General features: G+C 41.7%; 1 protein-coding gene across 1 annotated transcript in view; it reads left to right on the plus strand.

The window, feature by feature from the left end:
• The window catches only part of DOCK2 (dedicator of cytokinesis 2), a 163,414-nt gene extending 152,235 nt beyond the window's left edge, over positions 1-11,179 (plus strand). The window contains exons 46-52 of the mRNA XM_054642643.2: positions 183-266; positions 2,219-2,356; positions 3,752-3,879; positions 5,428-5,608; positions 6,897-7,017; positions 8,010-8,152; positions 10,411-11,179. Coding sequence (XP_054498618.2) covers positions 183-266; positions 2,219-2,356; positions 3,752-3,879; positions 5,428-5,608; positions 6,897-7,017; positions 8,010-8,152; positions 10,411-10,485 — 870 coding nt within the window. The 3' untranslated portion in view covers positions 10,486-11,179. The remainder of the gene's footprint in view (positions 1-182; positions 267-2,218; positions 2,357-3,751; positions 3,880-5,427; positions 5,609-6,896; positions 7,018-8,009; positions 8,153-10,410) is intronic.
• The last annotated feature ends 7,939 nt before the right edge of the window (positions 11,180-19,118 follow it).

Genomic DNA, 19,118 nt, shown 5'->3' on the forward strand with positions numbered 1-19,118 from the left:
CACCTCAGTTCCCAGCTGATAGAGGGAGAAATTATCACCAGCAGCATCTGGCTGAGGACCATGCATGTTCCTCCCCTCTTTGCTGACCAATATTATGATCACCAGCTGGGCTCTGTGGATTAATGCTTGATTTCCTTACATGTCAAAATGATGGACTGTGTTTATTTATTTTTTTGTCTAAGGCTTTCTTTACAGAAGAATATATCAGACACCATCCAGAGGATACAGAGAAGCTGAACAGACTCAAAGATCTCATTGCTTGGCAGGTAATTTCTCACTGACAGCCACCACTAAGGCTTCACCAGGGTTCCTTTGTTCCATTCCTGCCTAGCAGGAGAACACAGCATTGAGCTGATTGTGTCATTTCCACTTCTTTTTAACCCTTGAAAGGTATTTGTAGAACACATAATCTGGAATGGATTATCAGAAGCCACATATAGCAGGCCACATTTATAGTTAAAAGGACCAGGATTTCCTGCTTGGGTTGTATTCCTGAAGACAAAACTGAGAGCATGACAAAAATCATAATGATTTCATGAATTTCTGGGGTTGGCAAATGTCAGAAACTCTCTTGGGAAACAACTCTTTCCTAGAGTATTTGTTTTTTGGTTTGTTTGTTTTATTTTTTTGGGGGAGGTTGGTTTGGGTTTTTTGTCCACTAGAAACATTAATGGAGTATTTGCTGCTCTCAGGAATTATTTTCATGCTCAGTGACCCTTCAAGATTGCAGCTATGTGTCTTCTGTGTGGTAAATAGCATGGAAGACTACAAGTAAACATTTCTATCTGTATCTCCAAAGAACTGAATATTCTCCCTATACCAGCAGCACTGAGGTTATTTGGCTTTACTATTTATTATTTTATATACTGTGTATGTAAAATAAGACAACCAGCCTGCAGAACCCTTTTGTCCTCAAGGAGGAAAATGCACCTATGGAAGGTGGTAGCAGAAAAAACTCTATTTTTGCTGAGATTCAAGGGAAAATGGCTCTTTCTGTTGACCTGATAATGATAATGAAGCAGAAAAAAACATGACCTCAGAAATTATCCATTCTATTTCCATTAACCAAATAGAAATCATTGCTATAATAGATAGATAGAGGGATGGTAAGAAATAGTGGGAGTTCATCTGGGATTTTACTATTAGAAAAGAATGGCTCAAGGTCTTTCTCCTCATGTTCCATGTCTCATTTTTTGTACTTACTAAAAACATCCCTGGAAACATCCAAGGTCAGGCTGGCTCTGAGCAACCTGATGGAATTGTCCCTGTCTATGGCAAGGGGTTGGACTGGATAACCTTTAAAGGTCCCTTCCAACCCAAACTATTCAATGATTCTATGATTCTGTCTCTCTTTCATAGATGAGAAACAGCACAAATTTACTGTTCATTCCTCTCCCAGCCTTGAAATGAGTCTTACAAATAGTTTCAGTGGAATTGTTTGTACTATTTTCTTAATGTTTTTTAAGTTTCTTCCTGTTTCACTTTGATTCATGCCAGTTTGATTATTATTTGAATTGTACCTTTACAGTTTCTCCTGTGTCATTGCCCATCACAGCTCTGTGTGTGGTTGTTTTCTGGCCATCAGAATCACTCCATTAATTCAGTGGGGTTGACTGACCACAATGTCACCTGGCATTAGGAAAAAATGGGTAATTTCTACCTATCCCTCCAAATCCCTCTAAGGAGGACAAACAAATCTGTCAGTAACAGAGAGGCTTTAATACCACAATTTTAAAAGTTATTTTGGAATTGCACTTCCATAAAATATGATCAACATGATGAGTGGATCAATGTTCACAGTATTTACTGAGTCAGAACACAAAAAGTGAGCATGGAATCGAAGTGGTTTTTACAAAAAATCCCAGATATTAATGCAAAAGAGTTAAAAGCTGAAATAAAGCAGTTAGAAAAGGTTAGTGGCAGCAGGGGAGCTAAAAGTATTTTTGCACAAATCTCGTAACATTAAAATATATAGAAGAGAGAAAACAGCCTCTGTGAAGCAACCAACATTCTTCAGAAATTTACTGGGAAAACCCATTTTCCATGAGCCTTTTCCATCTTGTATCTGCTGCTCCAAGCTGACATCAGTGGGCAAATCCACCTGCCAGTCATAGGAAGAGTTTTGCAGTTGATTTTCTAGATAATTTAAACACAGCCAGAGAGGTTGTGGGACACAAATGAAAAGTCTCACCTTTTTTCTTCTTTTGTTCCTCCTAAGATACCTTTCCTTGGGGCTGGAATTAAAATTCATGAAAGAAGAGTTTCTGATAATCTTCGTCCTTTCCATGACCGGATGGAGGAATGTTTCATGCACTTGAAAGTTAAAGTGGAAAAACAATATGGAGCCAGAGAATTGGTATTACTCTCCTTTTAACCTCTACCCAATTTCTCTTTATTTAACACACATCTTCTTCTCAACAAAAACATGCTATTTTGTTTTGCTTCTGGGTTTTCTTGTGATATAAAGATAGTAGGATCTGAGTTGTATCATGCAAGAGCTGATTCAATTCTCTGACACATCAAATATTCCTCATTCTGGGAGATTTTTAGTATATTTTATTACAAATTAAAATTGCAAGTCTTTTCAGCCTTATTGAGGAAGTAAAAGCAAGTTCTTATGTTTGTTCTCTTTGTAATTTTTCTTAGTGATTTAGGGCTTTGATCTGCAATTGATGTCTCCCTGTGCCAGCCACTTCCAGCTGTGTTGTGAAGTAAAACCTGTCATGTGTATAATACTATAAATATTAGTTGAGAACAAACTGAAATGTCTGGCAACTGAAGGATAACTCCTGAACACAAACTCTCCAGATAATTCTTGAATAAAATATTCTATCTGAGTTGTGCAGAGTAGCAAGAATGACATTGCCTGGTTTTTGTGATTAAATGCCTGTTGCTTTGGAAATTATTTTATATTTTTGCTTTCAACATTGGTGATTTTATAATAGAATGTTATTAGCAGAAAAGTAGCAAATTTCTAATTTAAATTTTGGATATGTGCTGTATTATATACCTGTATGATGAAAATTCTATCTATCTATCTGAATATGGCTTTTATTTTGCAATAATAGAGGCTGTAATTGCAATAAGTTACTTGAAATTGTGTAAGATTATAATTATTAATTATATATATAATATTATAATATTATTACAAGGTATTATGTATCATATATAATGTATACTATATTATATGGTATATAGTATATAATATACTATAATGCAATAATATATAATGCATTTTATATTATAATGCAATAATCATATTATAATATATATTTACATCTAATATATTATAATGTAATGATATTATTATAATAATACATTATTATATAATTATAATTCTATGATCATGTATTATTATAATCATATTCTTGCAATAATAATTGCAAAAACAGAGGCTGCAATCCACAATCAGAAATCCTGCTGCTTGCTTGAACCCTCCAGCACTTAAAAAACCCAACCTATTTAAAATTTTGCAGAGAATGAACTTTGTGAACTGAGTTTGGGACGTTTGGGCAGGTTTGGTTTAAAAACCCCAACCTATTTAAATTTTGCAGAGAATGTATTTTGTGAATTGAGTTTGGGAGGTTTGAGGAGCACGAACTCATCCAGACCCAGGATAAATCACAGTCATCAATGGGAGCAGACAACTCCTTTAATGCCAGGTGTTGAACACCTGCACAGTGGGCAGGCCTGGTGTGAGGAGGATGAATTAGGAGGAGTTTGACTGGATGTGTTTCCCTTTCCCCTGCAGCCAGAGTTTGATGACAAGAGGCTGGGGCGGCCGAGGTCGATGCTCAAGTCCTACCGCCAGTTATCCTTCATCTCCATGTGCTCCATCAGCTCTGACTGCAGCACTCCCAGAAAACCTGCCTCAGAAAGGTGGGCTAGAAATACACTTGGTTATAAATCATTCTTCTTTTTCAGTCCTGTTTTTTAATCAGTTTTATGAGATGAAACAAAAAGATTTTAGAAAAGGAATGAAAATCACCAGCAGCCTTTTTAGACTATACCAACATTATTTTTAACTGTAGCTATCACTTCCTCCATGCTGAAAACTACAGCGTTTGAATCTTAGTAGACAAAATATGTTCAACTCTCATTAAAAAAAAAAAGTGGTATTTCATTTTCAGAAAATAAGTATTTTAAAAGTTAAATTAATTTCCAAACACTTACCAAGATCTGCGGTTTTTTACAAGTTTCTTTTTAAACAGCTTTTAACTTAATTAGCATCTTTTTGTTTGTAATAATTGTTCCTTTCATATCTACATTTTACAAACTTGAAAAGGAGGTGGAAGATTTTAGTAAAATCTGTAGCAATGTAAAATGCTTTGCCTGATGGAAAACAAAGAAACTTTTAAATTTGAGAGAACAATTATAGGTATAGCTTTTCATCCACAAATTGTTTAGTTCACTTTATAAATTATCTTTCAGGCACGCAAAACTTCCTCCCAAACAAGGTACATATAAAACTGAACCTGTTGAGCAGTGTTTGATTATTTTTTAAACATCTGATCTCCCTTTCTGAGTAGTTCACGTTGAAGAAGACCAGTGGTGTCTGACCCTAGTGTGGAAGGGTTGGTTTTTAAGACAGCCCTTGTTCTTCTTGGAGATTCCTGAGGCTGCTCCTGCTGCCCTCCAGAAGGTGGAGCAGACCAACATCATTTGTGTGCTGCAGCTCACCAGGACACCTCTGACACAACCAGACAAGGCATCCTGCACCTGCTTTTTGTTCTTAGGATGCTAATTTGTTTCTAGGAAGCACAGGTCAACAGAGTGACCACAGTTCTTGATTTATCAATTTTTATGTTGTAACATAAGTTCAGTCCCATGCTCCAAAGGTTGAGAAGGGAGTAAAGCCAGCTCCAATTTCATGGGCTTTTTTTTTTTAATGAGAAGTAGCCCAATTTTTAAACTGTAAAAATGAAAGGAAAAGAGAAGGTGGAAAAGGGGTTAATCTCTGAGTGTGTGCATTCTTGTCCAATATGGTGAAATAAATAGGAGAATGCATTTAAAACATGGCAACAGACAGCAATACTCTGTTCCACTTTGGTTGTTGTACACCAGAACAGCCTGCCTCACTTTCAGCACCACCATCACCACACATCAACTTATCATGTGAGCTCTGCTCTGGTTAGTTAAGCTGATGCACAAATCTATGAACAGGGATTTGAGCTCATTTTAATATTTTACGTTCTTCACTACATTTTAAGATGGTGTCACACTGCCTGAAGGCATCTTATTTGTATCTCCAGTTGCCAGCTGCTGAAGCACATCAGATACTTTTTGCCAGCAGCTTGCAAGGCTGTCTAGAAAGTAGAAGGAAAGAATGACCTGCATTTATATTTCATGGGGAAATGACATCAGAATACCAGCAGCTTTTAAAATATCACTAAGGAACTTGTACTTTTCTTTCTTTTGCTCCTGCAGCTTTGATCTGGAAGCAGTGCTACCAAAGCAAGGAAAAGCTGAAGCAGAGGAGACTGCTCCTCAAAATAATCCTCATCCTGAAGTCAAGATGAGAAGGTCCAAAAAAAGAACAAAAAGAAGCAGTGTGGTGTTTGCTGATGAGAAGACAGCAGCTGATATTTCTGTCTCTGACATGAAATGTGTATGTTACTGATTTAGTGGTTTATAATCCATGAAAAAGAGGACATTACCTCTTTCCTTAGAAAAAGGAAAACATATCCCAGAGAACTCCAGCTGTCATAAAGGGAAGGATGCAGGATGCAGAGATGATCTGCCCTGTCATGAATCAAACATGCAAGATGCTGTGGAGAAAACAAATCAATGAGAAAATCAGATCATCCCTTCTGGCTTCTGGCAACAGATAGCAGAGCTCTGAGGCTCTGGCAGATTCTGGATAGCTGAAAAAGGAGCCCTGGGTGGGGAGGGTTAAGCTGCTTTCCTGTGGAGAGGCAATTGACTGTGCTGACATTCCACGGCAGCTCCTCGCAGTCAGGGCTGTTTCAGAAGTGATGAGCCCTGGACGTTTTGTACCTTGTTATGGAACATGCAGCTGTTAGGAAACTGCAAGATTGCAAACCCTGCTCCTTCCATGGTGCCAGACTGAAGTTTGGAAGCACTGCATAAATCATCCAAGGGCTTTTATTGCCCTGCTGGATCATTGCAGTCACTTTTGTCACTTCCACTGGCTTTTTTTATACGCAGAGTTTAATCCTCGGGAGAATTGGATTTTAGTGTATGTCCTCTAGATACACAAGCCTCATCTAAATTAAAAAGCCAGGCAGTAACAGATTGTTGAAATACATGGAAGGAACATAAACAATTTGATCAAAAATGTTTGAAGGAATCATCAAAGGTAAAATGAATGGAGCAGAAAGGCAAGGCTGTTTGGAGAAGCACAGAGAAACTCATGGATGATTATGACTGTCTTACACTGCATGTCCTTGTGCAAAAGAGAGATAAAGCACAGTCATCCTTTGAGAAGCTCTGACAGACAAAACCAAGTAACACCTTTGGCTTTTGATGAAATTAGATAACACAAACACCAAACTGTGGGGATCCCACTGTGTATTGAGTTAGAGGATTTTCTTCTGCTTCAAAAAAGCAGTGACAAAGCTTTGCAGCAGCCAAACTGGGCATGTTAATGCAATAGGAATTAAAATGAAATGTTTTCAAAACTTCATTTTATTTTGCAGATCGCACCCAGAGTTGTCTGATGGTATTATGCCAAAAATAGGGTAGGAATTCAGATTTCAGGTCACAGATTACTTCTGTAACTTTTTTAGAATTCTTTTTTTCTAAGTAGAATGAGAAGTTTTTATCTAACTATAAATTATCTGCAAAATTGTTGCATATTTTTAGATTGTACTTCATATGATACATGAACCAAAGTCTCAGTCCATCCTTAATGCTGGGGCTTTTTTATCTAACAGCTATCAAGGAAATATGAGTTCATGAGTGACACCAACCTCTCAGAACATGTGGTGGCACCTCAGAAAACTTCTGTCCTCAAGCAGATGAGCACTGTCAGTCGTTCTATGCCAACCATCCCAGGTAAGGTGCTTACCCCAGGGTGAGAATTCTGAACTTTATTAGGATGGTAGGAAAACAGAAATGAAGGGTTTGTTCCAAGCAGGGCTGGCAGCTCTCTCCACCCTTCTGAAATCCACTGGGACAAAGATTATAATTGAAGAGTGTTCTGTGCATGTGAGGCTGTACTGCTCCAAATGCTGGGTAACACCACAGCACCTTGTGCCAAAATGCAAATTCTGTTACTCCTGGAGCTCTGAATTTCACTTCCTTGTGCAGTGTGAGCATTCCTGCTGCCTAGGAAGAGGCAAGATGTATTCAGCTTCCCTGCTCTGTAGGGCCTCAGGAGCACAAACAAGGGCTCACAGCCAAGGGCAATGTGTGAAACTGGGAGAAATGCTCTGTGCTGTGCTCTGGGGGATGAATATCCCCAGAGCTTGCCCCATTACAGGATTTCAACTTCTGGTTTTGAAGGCAGAGAGGAATCCCATAGATTGCCTCACCAGGGAGGCAGGGGAAGCAAGATAACCCAGCTGCCCCCAGACAGAAGGGTGAAAGAAAAGGGAGAGTGTGACTGAAGCTGGAGCTCATCTCTAGGCTGGGGCACAGAGAGAAAACAGGCCCAGTTTCAGTCTCTTTTACCCCCTTTCTCCACAGCACATCCCATTTCTTAGCCTGCATTTCATCTCTCCCTCTCACTGCCCCTCTCTTTCCAGATGCTGTAACAGATGTTTAGCACATCAGCCTGCCATGGCCCACTTCTTTGGCATGTGTTTATCTATTTTTAATTCTTTGGCCAGATTGCTTCTTCTTTTTCACTGTTCAGTTTCAATGTAATGAAGTTTATAATTTCCCTATTATTTAATTTTTTATTCTAGGGTTATAGTTGGATTAAAAATGTCTCCATTTTTTCTAGTCATTGCACTACTTCACAATTTTGAGTTCTGCTTTGTCTTACAGTCTGACTCTCCTTTTTTGGTTTTGTTTTGTGTAACCAATATTGTTTCCATCCTAAGGATTAACTCTGTCTGTCAGCACTGTGGCATCTGATGAAACAATTGCCTCGCACAGGCTGAGCCAACCAGTGTTCCCTTCCACCTCAGATGGTGACAAGAAAACCTTCAAAAGAAAGAAAGTGAACCAGTTTTTGAAAACAATGGTAGGTCCTGTGTGTTTGTGGGGGGAAAAAGGGAAGGGTTACATGTTCAAAAATTCTGTGCTATGAAAATTAAGTATTTGAGACAAATAGGCTCAAAAGGCAAACCCTGCCTTTCTTTTCTTGATGCTTTTGTCAGAGAGAGGGGTGGAAGCTCAATGTGGAGGCAAAGCTGGCTGGGGCAGCACTTCCAGTGGGAGAGATGCAGGGATGGAGGGATGGAGGACTGGGAGGACAGAGAGATGGAGGATGGGAAGAATGGAGGGATGGAGGGGTGCAGGGATTCAGGGATGGAGGGCTGGAAGGATGGAGGGATGGAAGGATGCAGGGATGAAGGATTGGAAGGATGAAGGACTGAAGGATGCAGGGATGGAGGGATGGAAGGATGCAGGGATGAAGGGACGGAAGGATGCAGGACTGAAGGATGCAGGACTGGAAGGATGCAGGGGTGCAGGACTGAAGGATGCAGGACTGGAAGGATGCAGGAATGGAGGGATGCAGGGATGCAGGACTGAAGGATGCAGGGATGCAGGACTGAAGGATGCAGGGGTGCAGGACTGAAGGATGCAGGGCTGGAAGGATGGAAGGATGCAGGATGGAAGGATGCAGGGGTGCAGGACTGAAGGATGCAGGGATGGAAGGATGGAAGGATACAGGACTGGAAGGATGCAGGGATGCAGGACTGAAGGATGCAGGGATGGAAGGATACAGGACTGAAGGATGCAGGGATGGAGGGATGGAAGGATGCAGGACTGAAGGATGCAGGGATGCAGGACTGAAGGATGCAGGAATAGAAGGATGGAAGGATGCAGGGCTGAAGGATGCAGGACTGAAGGATGCAGGGATGGAAGGATGCAGGGATGCAGGACTGAAGGATGCAAGGACTGAAGGATGCAGGACTGAAGGATGCAGGACTGAAGGATGCAGGGATGCAGGACTGAAGGATGCAGGACGGAAGGATGCAGGGGTGCAGGACTGAAGGATGCAGGACGGAAGGATGCAGGGGTGCAGGGCTGAAGGATGCAGGACTGAAGGATGCAGGGATGAAGGATGCAGGGATGGAAGGACTGAAGGATGCAGGGGTGCAGGACTGAAGGATGCAGGACTGAAGGATGCAGGGATGCAGGACTGAAGGATGTAGGGCTGGAAGGACTGAAGGATGCAGGGGCGCCCCTGCGTGTGCAGCTCCGCTCCCGCCCCGCCAGGGGGCGCGGGCCGCCCGCCGAGAGCGGAGCCGCAGGGCGGGAGGGGAGCGGCGGGGCCGGGATGGGAGCGGCGGGCCCCGAGCGAGCGAGCGGGGATGCTGGGGGGAGATGATGGGTGCCAAGGGGAAATCGGCTGCTGCTGGAGCCGTCACTCTGGCTTAGGCTGCCTTCCATTAACGTGAGGAACGTTTCGCTGATGTCTGAAATTTCCACAAAATTAAAACTATTTCATTAAGCATAGTGTTTGACAGGAAAAAAAATTAAAAATTTAAAAAAAAAAAAAAAAAGAAAAACGAGAAAGTAATATCCAGATCAGCTTTTCAGACACAGAATGTGAAAGTTTTCCTACTTTGAAGGTAATGGGAAGGTGACATTTAATGCAGATATGGGTAGCTACCAACATAAGTATTCTGAAATATTTTACGTGCCAGGTTTTCTGATCTTTCAATGCAAAGGGTTTGTTGTTTTGGTTTCTTTTTTCCTAGGTTACAGGTTTCATTTGTATTCATTACTTTCTGCAGTGTTTTGGGGTTTTCTTAAAAAAAAAATGATTATGCCTTCAGGGACCACATAGTAACATTTAGGAAAACCTTCAGTTAAATGTGTTCATAATCACATTTTTTCTGGTAGGAACAAGAATAACCTATTAATATGAAGTCTGTAGTATTTCATTATATGCAACTTATCACACATTTGCTCATTTCAGACCCAGGAGCTGCAGCTTTTCAGCACTATCTCGTCCACTCATATTTAAATTTAAATAGCATATAAAAGACAGAGGATTGAATGTTGTCTCTTTCATGGCAGAAAAAGGACTAACTACAGATAAAAATCCACTTGTGAAGTGCTTCATAACATGTTTGGAATCATGTGCATGGGTTTAAATACATGTTTAAGGTTTTGCAGAATAGAGAAATTAATTCAAAATATGCAGGATTTGGTCAGTGTCTTTTTTCTCTAGCTACAGTTTAAAGGCACAAGTAATTAATACACTTAGTACTGAATCCAGCACAGAATCAATTTTAACATATGAAATCTGTTTTGGTGTTTTTTCAGCGCATTTCCAGAGTTCTGGAAGATGGAAAGCAGTCTGTGGAGCAGCATTTCAAGCCCTCACCAACAGATCTGTGATCAATTTTTACAAGACTACTTCTCAACTGAAAACAATTCTATCTACACACAAATATTCTATTTTAGAGCACCATCTACTCCAAAGAAAGGCACTGATGGAGAACATGAACAGCACCTCCCATGGGCTCTGCTAAGTTACTTGTGATACAGATACAGGAATAACATTTGAGGGAAGCACTGCAGGATGTGTCCACTGGGATGTGGGACAGACACTCTGGCTGTACAGCTCAAAGGGAGCTGGGTGTTCCCTGGGGACAGATCTTGCTCCTGAGCACTGACACGTGTGTCCAGGCCAGCAGCAAGGTTCACTGTGTCAGGCAGCTCAGGGCTGCTCTTGCCAAACAGCAGAGTTTGGGTTTTCTGGAGCTTGTTCAGACATCCAGATACCCTGAAATCTTTGCTGGCACTGTAGCCAAGGCAACAGATGGCTCAGCACAAAATAGCCACTGACAATTTACTGTGTGGCTGTAGCTGGATTTACAGCCACAGATCCCTCTGCTGCTCCCAGCACTCTGCTCTGTACCTCAATCTTCCCTGGATGGTTCTGTGGCTGTCACTGCCTGAGCTGTTTTCAGAGCAGCAGCTTTGAAAACATGGAAAAGTTTATTTACACATGTGCAAATTACCCTTACATCCAGCAGCATGATGAACAAAAGCTACATTTCCTGCTGTTCAATAAAATGTTACAAATCTGCTTTATTTGCCCTGACCCTTTCTCCCTGACATCTCCAGGAATCATTGTATGAAAGGTAATATTTTTTTACTGACAGAATTCTCCAAGCCCAAGTTTGCTGGGTTCAGATTGATTTTCTGAGTCTTCCCTCCTCCTGAGGTGGGCTGGGAGGTGATGCCTCACTGGTGTGGGGCTCCAAGCACTGCAGGTCAGCACCCCAGAGTCTTTAGAACCTGGCAGCTCTTTCCCTAAGAGTGTTCTCCAGATAGAGGAGGGTCTAAAGGTGAATCATTGATTTCCTTCACTCACCCCTTTACATCTCAGACACTGACAGAGGTTTATAGTAAGTAAATAAAATATGTTCATGTACAGTGTTGTGGATGAGGGGACTGGCCTTGTTGCCATTTTTACGGATTTGGGAAAGATAAAGAGGTTAAAGTTATTTCTTGCTGTAGAGTTCAATTTATGGAAAGACATCTGCAGTTTGTTTAAACCTAAGTTTTTCTATCAACACTTTAACAAACAGTGTGAGTAAATTAGTTTTATGAATTTAGGCTCTCTTTGCAAGTTGTCAGAGTGAAGCTGTTTTCTGTAGGAGTAGTTACTGATTGTTTTCTGTGAGAGGTTTGGAATATTTGCCACTGGAATTAATGCTGCACCTTCACCAGAATAACCAGACAGCAAAACAGAATGGGCCCAGGTTTAACACTAACTACAGTGTTGGCATGAATTCTGATAGAATTTGGCTTTAATTTTGTTTCATTTGCTTTTCAATGAAACTTGATAATGCTTCTGAAGAGTCACAGAGGAAGAAAGCTTTCCATGAAAAAAGTCTTCTGTTTAATAGAGAAGGTTATCTGTGAGTGGAGAAAGTGAAAGGTTGAAGGGTGCACATTTAACATCTTGCAAACCTGGGGCAAAGGAGGGAGGGTGTCAAAGCTGTCCTTCAATATTATCTGCAGGTACCCTGAATATAGCACAAAATAAACAAGTATTTTAGAAGAAAAGTTTTGGTTCTAGTGGAAATGAGTAAGAAAATTATTATTTAGGAACTGTTTATTCTTTGTAAAAATACTGTTAAAGGTTACCTTTTATTTATTGTATCTTGCAGAGATGTTTTCAGGGGAGTGGAAAAATTGAGTTTTACCTCTAGCTGTTATTATAAATTGTTATTGAAATACTGTGACTCAAAATAAAGGAGTAGCAAGAATGGAAGTGAAGAAAGTGCCCAGAAACAAATACCAGGAAGGAGGGAGCTCAGTGTCCAAAGGAAGTTTGGTGTTGGGTGTAAAGACAGTGGTTCAAGATTCCTGCTTTTGTTTTGCTCGGGTTTTAGTAGTTTTTGGGGAAGGGTTTAGGTTCACATTTAGTTTACTAAATATCAATGATAATTTTTTTCATTGTCCCACACCACACATTCTTCTCCCATTGTCAGCCCAAGTTCCAAGCCTGAAATCATGTCCATCAACCCTGAGCAGAAAAGCAAAATTACTAAGAAAAAATAGCTGCCAATAATAGGACATTCATAGAACTGGACTTTTAAGGATGTTTGGACAACAAGCTCCAGCTTTTCACAAGTTTCCAGAAACTGTGGCTACTGACATTTAGTCCAAACAAACAACAGAGCATGAAGGACAATCGATGCCCTGGGATAATAAAGTGCCAGCATGGCAACATCTGTTTAAAAATGGGAATTAGCACTGGATGCTGCCATGTGTGTCATGAGCTCAACAGGCCTTTAGTTCATGTATGCAGAGCTGGGAGACAGAACCTGTATTTGACATTCTTTGGGGTGAAACACAGAGGGCAGAATTTCCTCCAGGACAGGGTGAGGCTTTGGCTGCTGTGGAGAGAATCAGTGCAGCAGGAATGGCTCCAGCTCTGGAACGGCTTCAGGAGCCCCACCACGTTCTCATGTGCTTTTCTGTAGCAGTTATTTCCCCTCTCTGTGACATTTCCTGCTGTCTGGCTGGTGGCAGTCTGGTTTGCTATCACATGGCACTGAGATAAGGATGGGGCTGTGGGAGCTGTAATTAATGAGCTGTTGGAAGGGCAGGGAAGCTGCACATGCAGCTGAATTTGATGAGCTGACCTGCACTGAGCTGTTTCACTGCAATGACCTGAGATGCATTCAAGCTGCACATTGTAGGTCAGTTTAGGCAGAAATCTCATTTTTACCCAGACACAGGTACCTGGGTGTCTCTGTGGACTGTAGAACATGTTAGAGGTGTTGTCCAGCCCCAGGAGCCACTGTGTCAGTGCAGCACAAGGTCTGCACAGCAAATGTTGGCATTTACCCACATCAGGGTACTCAGGAGTATCCTCACCCGACCTGGGTGTCCAGCCTGCCCTTGTTTGTGCCATGAAATCATACCAAGTTCTTATTATGAAATTATGACTTAAATATTCATTCTGGGGGGGAAATTAATGCCCTTAAAATCTCATTAAAAATTAGCTGGTGTGAGCTATAGGAAATGGTCAGAGTCTAAGTCAATAAGGATCAAGTTTCTGAGGAGGAAGGAGAGTTTTATTAAAGATTTTACAGACCTTAGGAACATATTGTTCTGGAACTTGAATGTGTGATAGTCCTGTGTACCTGCCTGACATTGAACTTTTATCTCTATCACACACTGCCTGTAACCTTCTTTATTAGACAGTAGAAATTGTGGGTGAGGAGAATCATGGCACAGTTTAAATTGGAAAAGACCTTAAAGATCAACAATTTCCAGTCTCCAGGGGGGTCCTGGTGCCACACTGGTTATTCTGTGAGGACTCCACTGACACCTTGGACATCATTGGGTCTCTGCTTTCATTTGTTCCACCCTGACCATGGGATGAGGGCACTGTTGGAAAGAAGAGGTGTTAAATGAGTTTTTAAAATAGCATGATAGGAAAGAGAAAGTGGCTTTATTTTTTATTAAATCTGTTTAAGTCAGCCACAGTTCAGGAGTTCTGTTTAAAGGCACCCAACCCTATAATTCTCTTGCTCACTTCCTCTGCTATTTTCAAGGATTTTGGCTTGAGTATCATAAAAATACCAGAAGATCCTTTTTTTCTTTTTTTTTTTGTTCTAGCTTCAGAACAAAACTATTCAAATGATGGAGAATTTATCCCAGAGACTGGTTCCATATAAGCCCATGTCAATGGGAATCATCCAGAACTAGGGCATTCTGTTTAAAACCAAAGTACAGGTCAATTCTCCAGAGTAAAAGAAGATAAAAGGAATAACTTAACCAAACACAGCATTTTTCTCATTTAGAAATCAAGAGAAACCAGTGAATTTAAAGCCAACTTCTGTTTTGCAGCACCCTTTTTTTAAAAAAAAGGGTGAGGTTTCCAAGGAAGGAAGAAAATGAAACAGTTTAAGGATTCTTTCCCTCAATATTTTTTTGGATGAAGAGATGTCCATCTTTTTAGATGCATCTCTCTATTTTTTTTTAGGAATATGGAAGCCTCCATGACAAAAAGCTTGCAGCCATCTCCTACCCCAGGTGCCTTGGAGAAATCCCTGCACAGAATTTACATTTCCCTGCCAGAACTCAGTTCCTACTTGCTCTTAGGCATTCAAGGTCCTTCTGAGGGGGAGCATTGAGCAACACTCCAGGGCTGCCCTCAGCTGTAAGGACTTCAGCACTGGCAGTGTTTACTGCTCTGGGGTGAGGAGAGGACTTGGTCTTTATTGACTCTGTGTAATTGTCTGTTCTGATTTGCTCTTATGATGCAGAGGGTGCTAAAGATTAACACTGTAAATGAAGAATTGCTCTGCAAACAAACCTCGGGTAGGCCATGGATTTCATAAACTTTTAAATGTTAGATAAATTTAATCATGGCTTTAAAGCGAGGGCACTTTGATCTGATTGGGTTTTGCAAGAATTATCATTTTTCAATGCAGTTTTTTGTCTTTCAGGATAGCTGACAGCTTCTGTGTGCCATGAGGGATCTTTCCTGTGGCTGAGCCTGTGATGAGCCAGCCCCTGTGAGTGTCTGAGCTGGAACAAACAGAGTGTTTGTGATAATGATTTTTTCATGTGTATTAATGCATCTGGGGCTATTCAAGCTGCATTTAGTACCAGGTTCATGTGGCAGGCATGACTGATCTCTCATCCTCAGTTAACCCTTGAGAGGCCATGCCAGTGCTTGGATCAGTTCAGCTCATGGCAGGTGGCTGCTGAAGGTGTCACCAGGGCTTTAAAAGGTGACTGATTCAAAAGGCACAGCACAGGTGATGGGCATCAGAAAACAATCATTTAAGGGATCTGTGCCCTGGTAAACAAGCATCCAGAAAATACTTATGTAGGTGAGGTAGCAGGAATCTTGTAGTGCTGTAACTAGAAAAAGTCTAAACAACTCTCCATGTTCAACAGATATTTTGAGGGAAGGCTTCCTGTGGAATGTTTATTCACATGTTTTTAGATATAAAAAACCAGCCTTGGATAAAGTAGCTTTAGATGCAGACCTTTTAACCTTGTATTTTGTATGGTATTTTATTGCACACTAAAGTATGCTATGACTGGATGCCTGGATTCTACAAATAATGAGGAATCCAAAATCCTTCAGCTGCTGTGACACACACAGTAGCACTAGTGCACAGTCCCTGAATTCAAAGAGTCTTTCTTTACAGCTGCATTTGGTCTAATTTCACAAGACAGGAAAAGATGAATAGTGGAAATCAGGGTGGGGAAACAGAAAAGAAAAAAAAAGGAAAAAAAAAGGAAACTAACCTAAAACAAAGACATCTCTAAATCCACCAGAATTTCCCCGGAGAATTCCAAAGCAAATGAAGGATTCTAAGAGGAAAGGATTAAACTGTTTGCACACGGAACGGGTTATTTTTATGGATCCAGGTGAGCCTGGCCAGCAGCAGCAGGACAGGAGGCTCCCAGGGCAGCCGTGCGCTCCCAGGCAGTGTCACCGGGTGGCGATAGGATGTCGCGATACCCTGCCCGTGTCGCGCTGGCCCTGCTGGGCACGGGGATAATCCTGGGATCGCCGGCATTACCGGAGCCCTAAATCACCGCTCACAGGTCAGGTTATCTCAGCTTCCAGCACTCCGAACCCGGCTGCAATAAACCGGCCCGGAGTTCATCTGCGCCCGGGTGCGGCTGCAGAGAAGTTCCCGGCGCTTGCACGGATTCGCGTTCCAGCTTTTATTTCTAATTAATTCCCCCCAAGTGTTCGTGTAGTGCATGTAATAAAGGGTGTAGAACACTGAAATAAACCTTTGTTCCTTAAAAAAAAAAGGAAGTGATGTTTTCTGAAAAATTATGTGGTTTTAAAATGTCTTTTCAATGAGATCTCCAATTGAATAGTGGAGAGGGAGGAGCTGATTCATCCTCACCAGCAAATACCTTGATGTTGAAATGTGACTGAAACAAAAGCAGTGGCATGTTGCTTTACTTTCTATAGAAAAGAAAGTATGTTACTTTCTCTTTCTATAAATCATTGAAATGAATGAATTCATTTCATGGAAATGCACAAGAATTTAACTCTGAAGGGTGGGTTTTGGAAGTGTGTACAGATTAATTTCTTTGGTACCCGTGTTGATGTTCATACAAGACCTCATTTAATTCTAGCACCACTGGTTTCTCATATAAACACACATTTAGTGGTGAGAGTAGGAGCAGATGATCTGAAAGAGGGAGCCCTGTTGGGTTTTGCACAGAATTGTCCTTTTTCAATGTAGTTTTTTTGTTTTCCAGGATAGCTACAGCTTCTGTGTGCCATGAGGGCTGTCAAAGTGTGATTGATTGAAGGGTCTGTATCTGTACTAATTTCCTATAACTGGGAGGGACACCTCTCATTCTACCATGAGAAGGATTTGTCACAGAGTGATTCTGCCCCTCTGTGGCAGATGTGACCACATCTGTGCCCCTCAGCACAGCAGATCCCATGGCAAACCCCATCCACAGCACTCCAGCCGAAGGGAAGCCATGGATTCCTTGCCTGCCTGTGGCCTGTCACAACTGACACTACACGAGTCAGGGGACACCTAATCCCCTCTACCATATTCATTATATGTTAGGAGATGTAGAAGGCCTTTTTGGAGGTAGGAGTTATGACTGCTTTTATTATCATCATTCTCATGTCAGAGAGCAGTTATGAGCCCTTACAAGGTTTCACAACCTTCTAAAGACCCCATTCTAAAGTTGCTTCAAAAATCCACAGTGATTTTGTTCTGGAAGGCTTGAGAAGTCTAAGGGCATTCTAGCATTTCAGCACTTATGGCACAGATCCAAATGATATTGCCTTTTCATTAATTTAATGTTCAACCCGCCTTTCTAGAAATAAAGCTCAGTTCCCTTGGTTTGCAGTGCTGTATTTTAAATTTCTTCTTCTTTTGTAATGTCCTTGAGATGACATTGCTTTGCTGCCACAGCCTGTTCCTTCTCATGATGTGGCTTATTTTGTGGATATGCTGGGCAGATGATTAGTGGAATAAGACATGAAGACTTCTAAAAGTAATCTACTGGACAACTGAGAACATAGGGAATTTTTCACTGTGTGAAAATGTCTTATTGATGGATACTGACCTGTTTCTGAATTCAGGGTGTGAATTGTTTCAAACAAGGTGGGTTGCTTGGTATATTGACTTACATGTGGACCCTTTTCTTTTAAAAGCAATTTTTCCCTCTTCTTTGTGACCATAGGAATTGTTTGTATGAACTGTGTGCTGGTGTGTGCACACTTCTCCCCAGTCACTATGGAGTATAAGTGGAAATGTTGAGTTATCTGAGTTTAAAGGAAATTAATCTGAACCTTTCTTACCCCAAGATTTCAGATATTTTCTTTTATAGAAGGGTAGTCAGTGTCAGGAAATACTGCTGTTGGCTGGAGTAGAGGGGTACATGGAGCTGACCTAAAAAACCTATGGAAAACAATGGGCTCAGCCTCAACCCTGCAGATTTTGGAGCTTCACTCAAGAAATTGAGAGGAGCAAATATTTGTATAACACAAGAGTTGTCAGCAGTCTTTGGTTTGACAACACTCTGTGGTTGACCAGGCTTCCAGCTGGTAGAGACATGCACCCAGGGCTGTGCAGGACTGGACTGCAGTAAAAAGACATGTTAAAAATGTGATGCATCCTGCCTAGTCAGACCTTTCTGACCCAATGCACTTGGAAAGAATGATTATTAAACTTTCTCCAGCAGCAGCCTCCAATTTATTTACAGAGATTTTAATCCCTAACCAAGATCTGTTAGTGTAGATGGTCAGCATGCCACATCTTTCCAGCCTCTTTATATGAAAGCCTCACCAGTTTTCCTTCTTTTTTCTCTCCAGTTCTGGGATTGCTGCCTTCTTCCAGCCCTGCCAAAAGCAAGACTCTCAGTGGTGAAGACCCCAGGACAATATTCCTGGTTAGACTCAATTTCCTTCAGTTCTGACTCAGCCACCACAGCTTGGGCAGAGCTGATTCTCTCCTTGCTGCCTCCTTGCCTGCAAAGGAGCATCTGCAGCAGAGGAGCTGCCCAGGAGCGTGTGCTGCAGTGCCCCTGCAGCAGCAAGGTGTGCCCAGAGCACTCACCAAGTGCCTTTTCCTGGCACTGTTTACAGTCTGCTCTGAGTAAATCAGGCCCAGCCAGCTGAAGGCAAATGCTGCTGATGGGATTGTGTCCTGTGCCAGCTCAGCCATGCCAGGGAGGGATCAGACTTTGTCCCCCTTTCACAGCTCCGTGGGCAGCAGCCCAGAGGTGTCTCTGCACCTCCCTGCTGTAAAAGCAGCATTTGCCATCCTCAGCCCAGCTTTTCTGTGGGAGCTCAGGAGGGAGAGCTGGCAGGGCTGGGCATCCCCTGGCACAGCACAGCTCGGGCTCACCCTGCTCCATGCCCTGCACAGAACTTCACTGCAGTCCTTGGCACAGGAAATCTCACACACCAGCCTGGCTGCAGCACTAATGCTTTTGCCCTTTGTAAAGCCTGGGCTTTTTTCAAAGCCTGTATTCACTCAGCACCCACTTGAGTG

Source organism: Agelaius phoeniceus, chromosome 15 (genome assembly GCF_051311805.1).
Source record: "Agelaius phoeniceus isolate bAgePho1 chromosome 15, bAgePho1.hap1, whole genome shotgun sequence".
Taxonomy (NCBI): Eukaryota; Metazoa; Chordata; class Aves; order Passeriformes; family Icteridae; genus Agelaius; species Agelaius phoeniceus.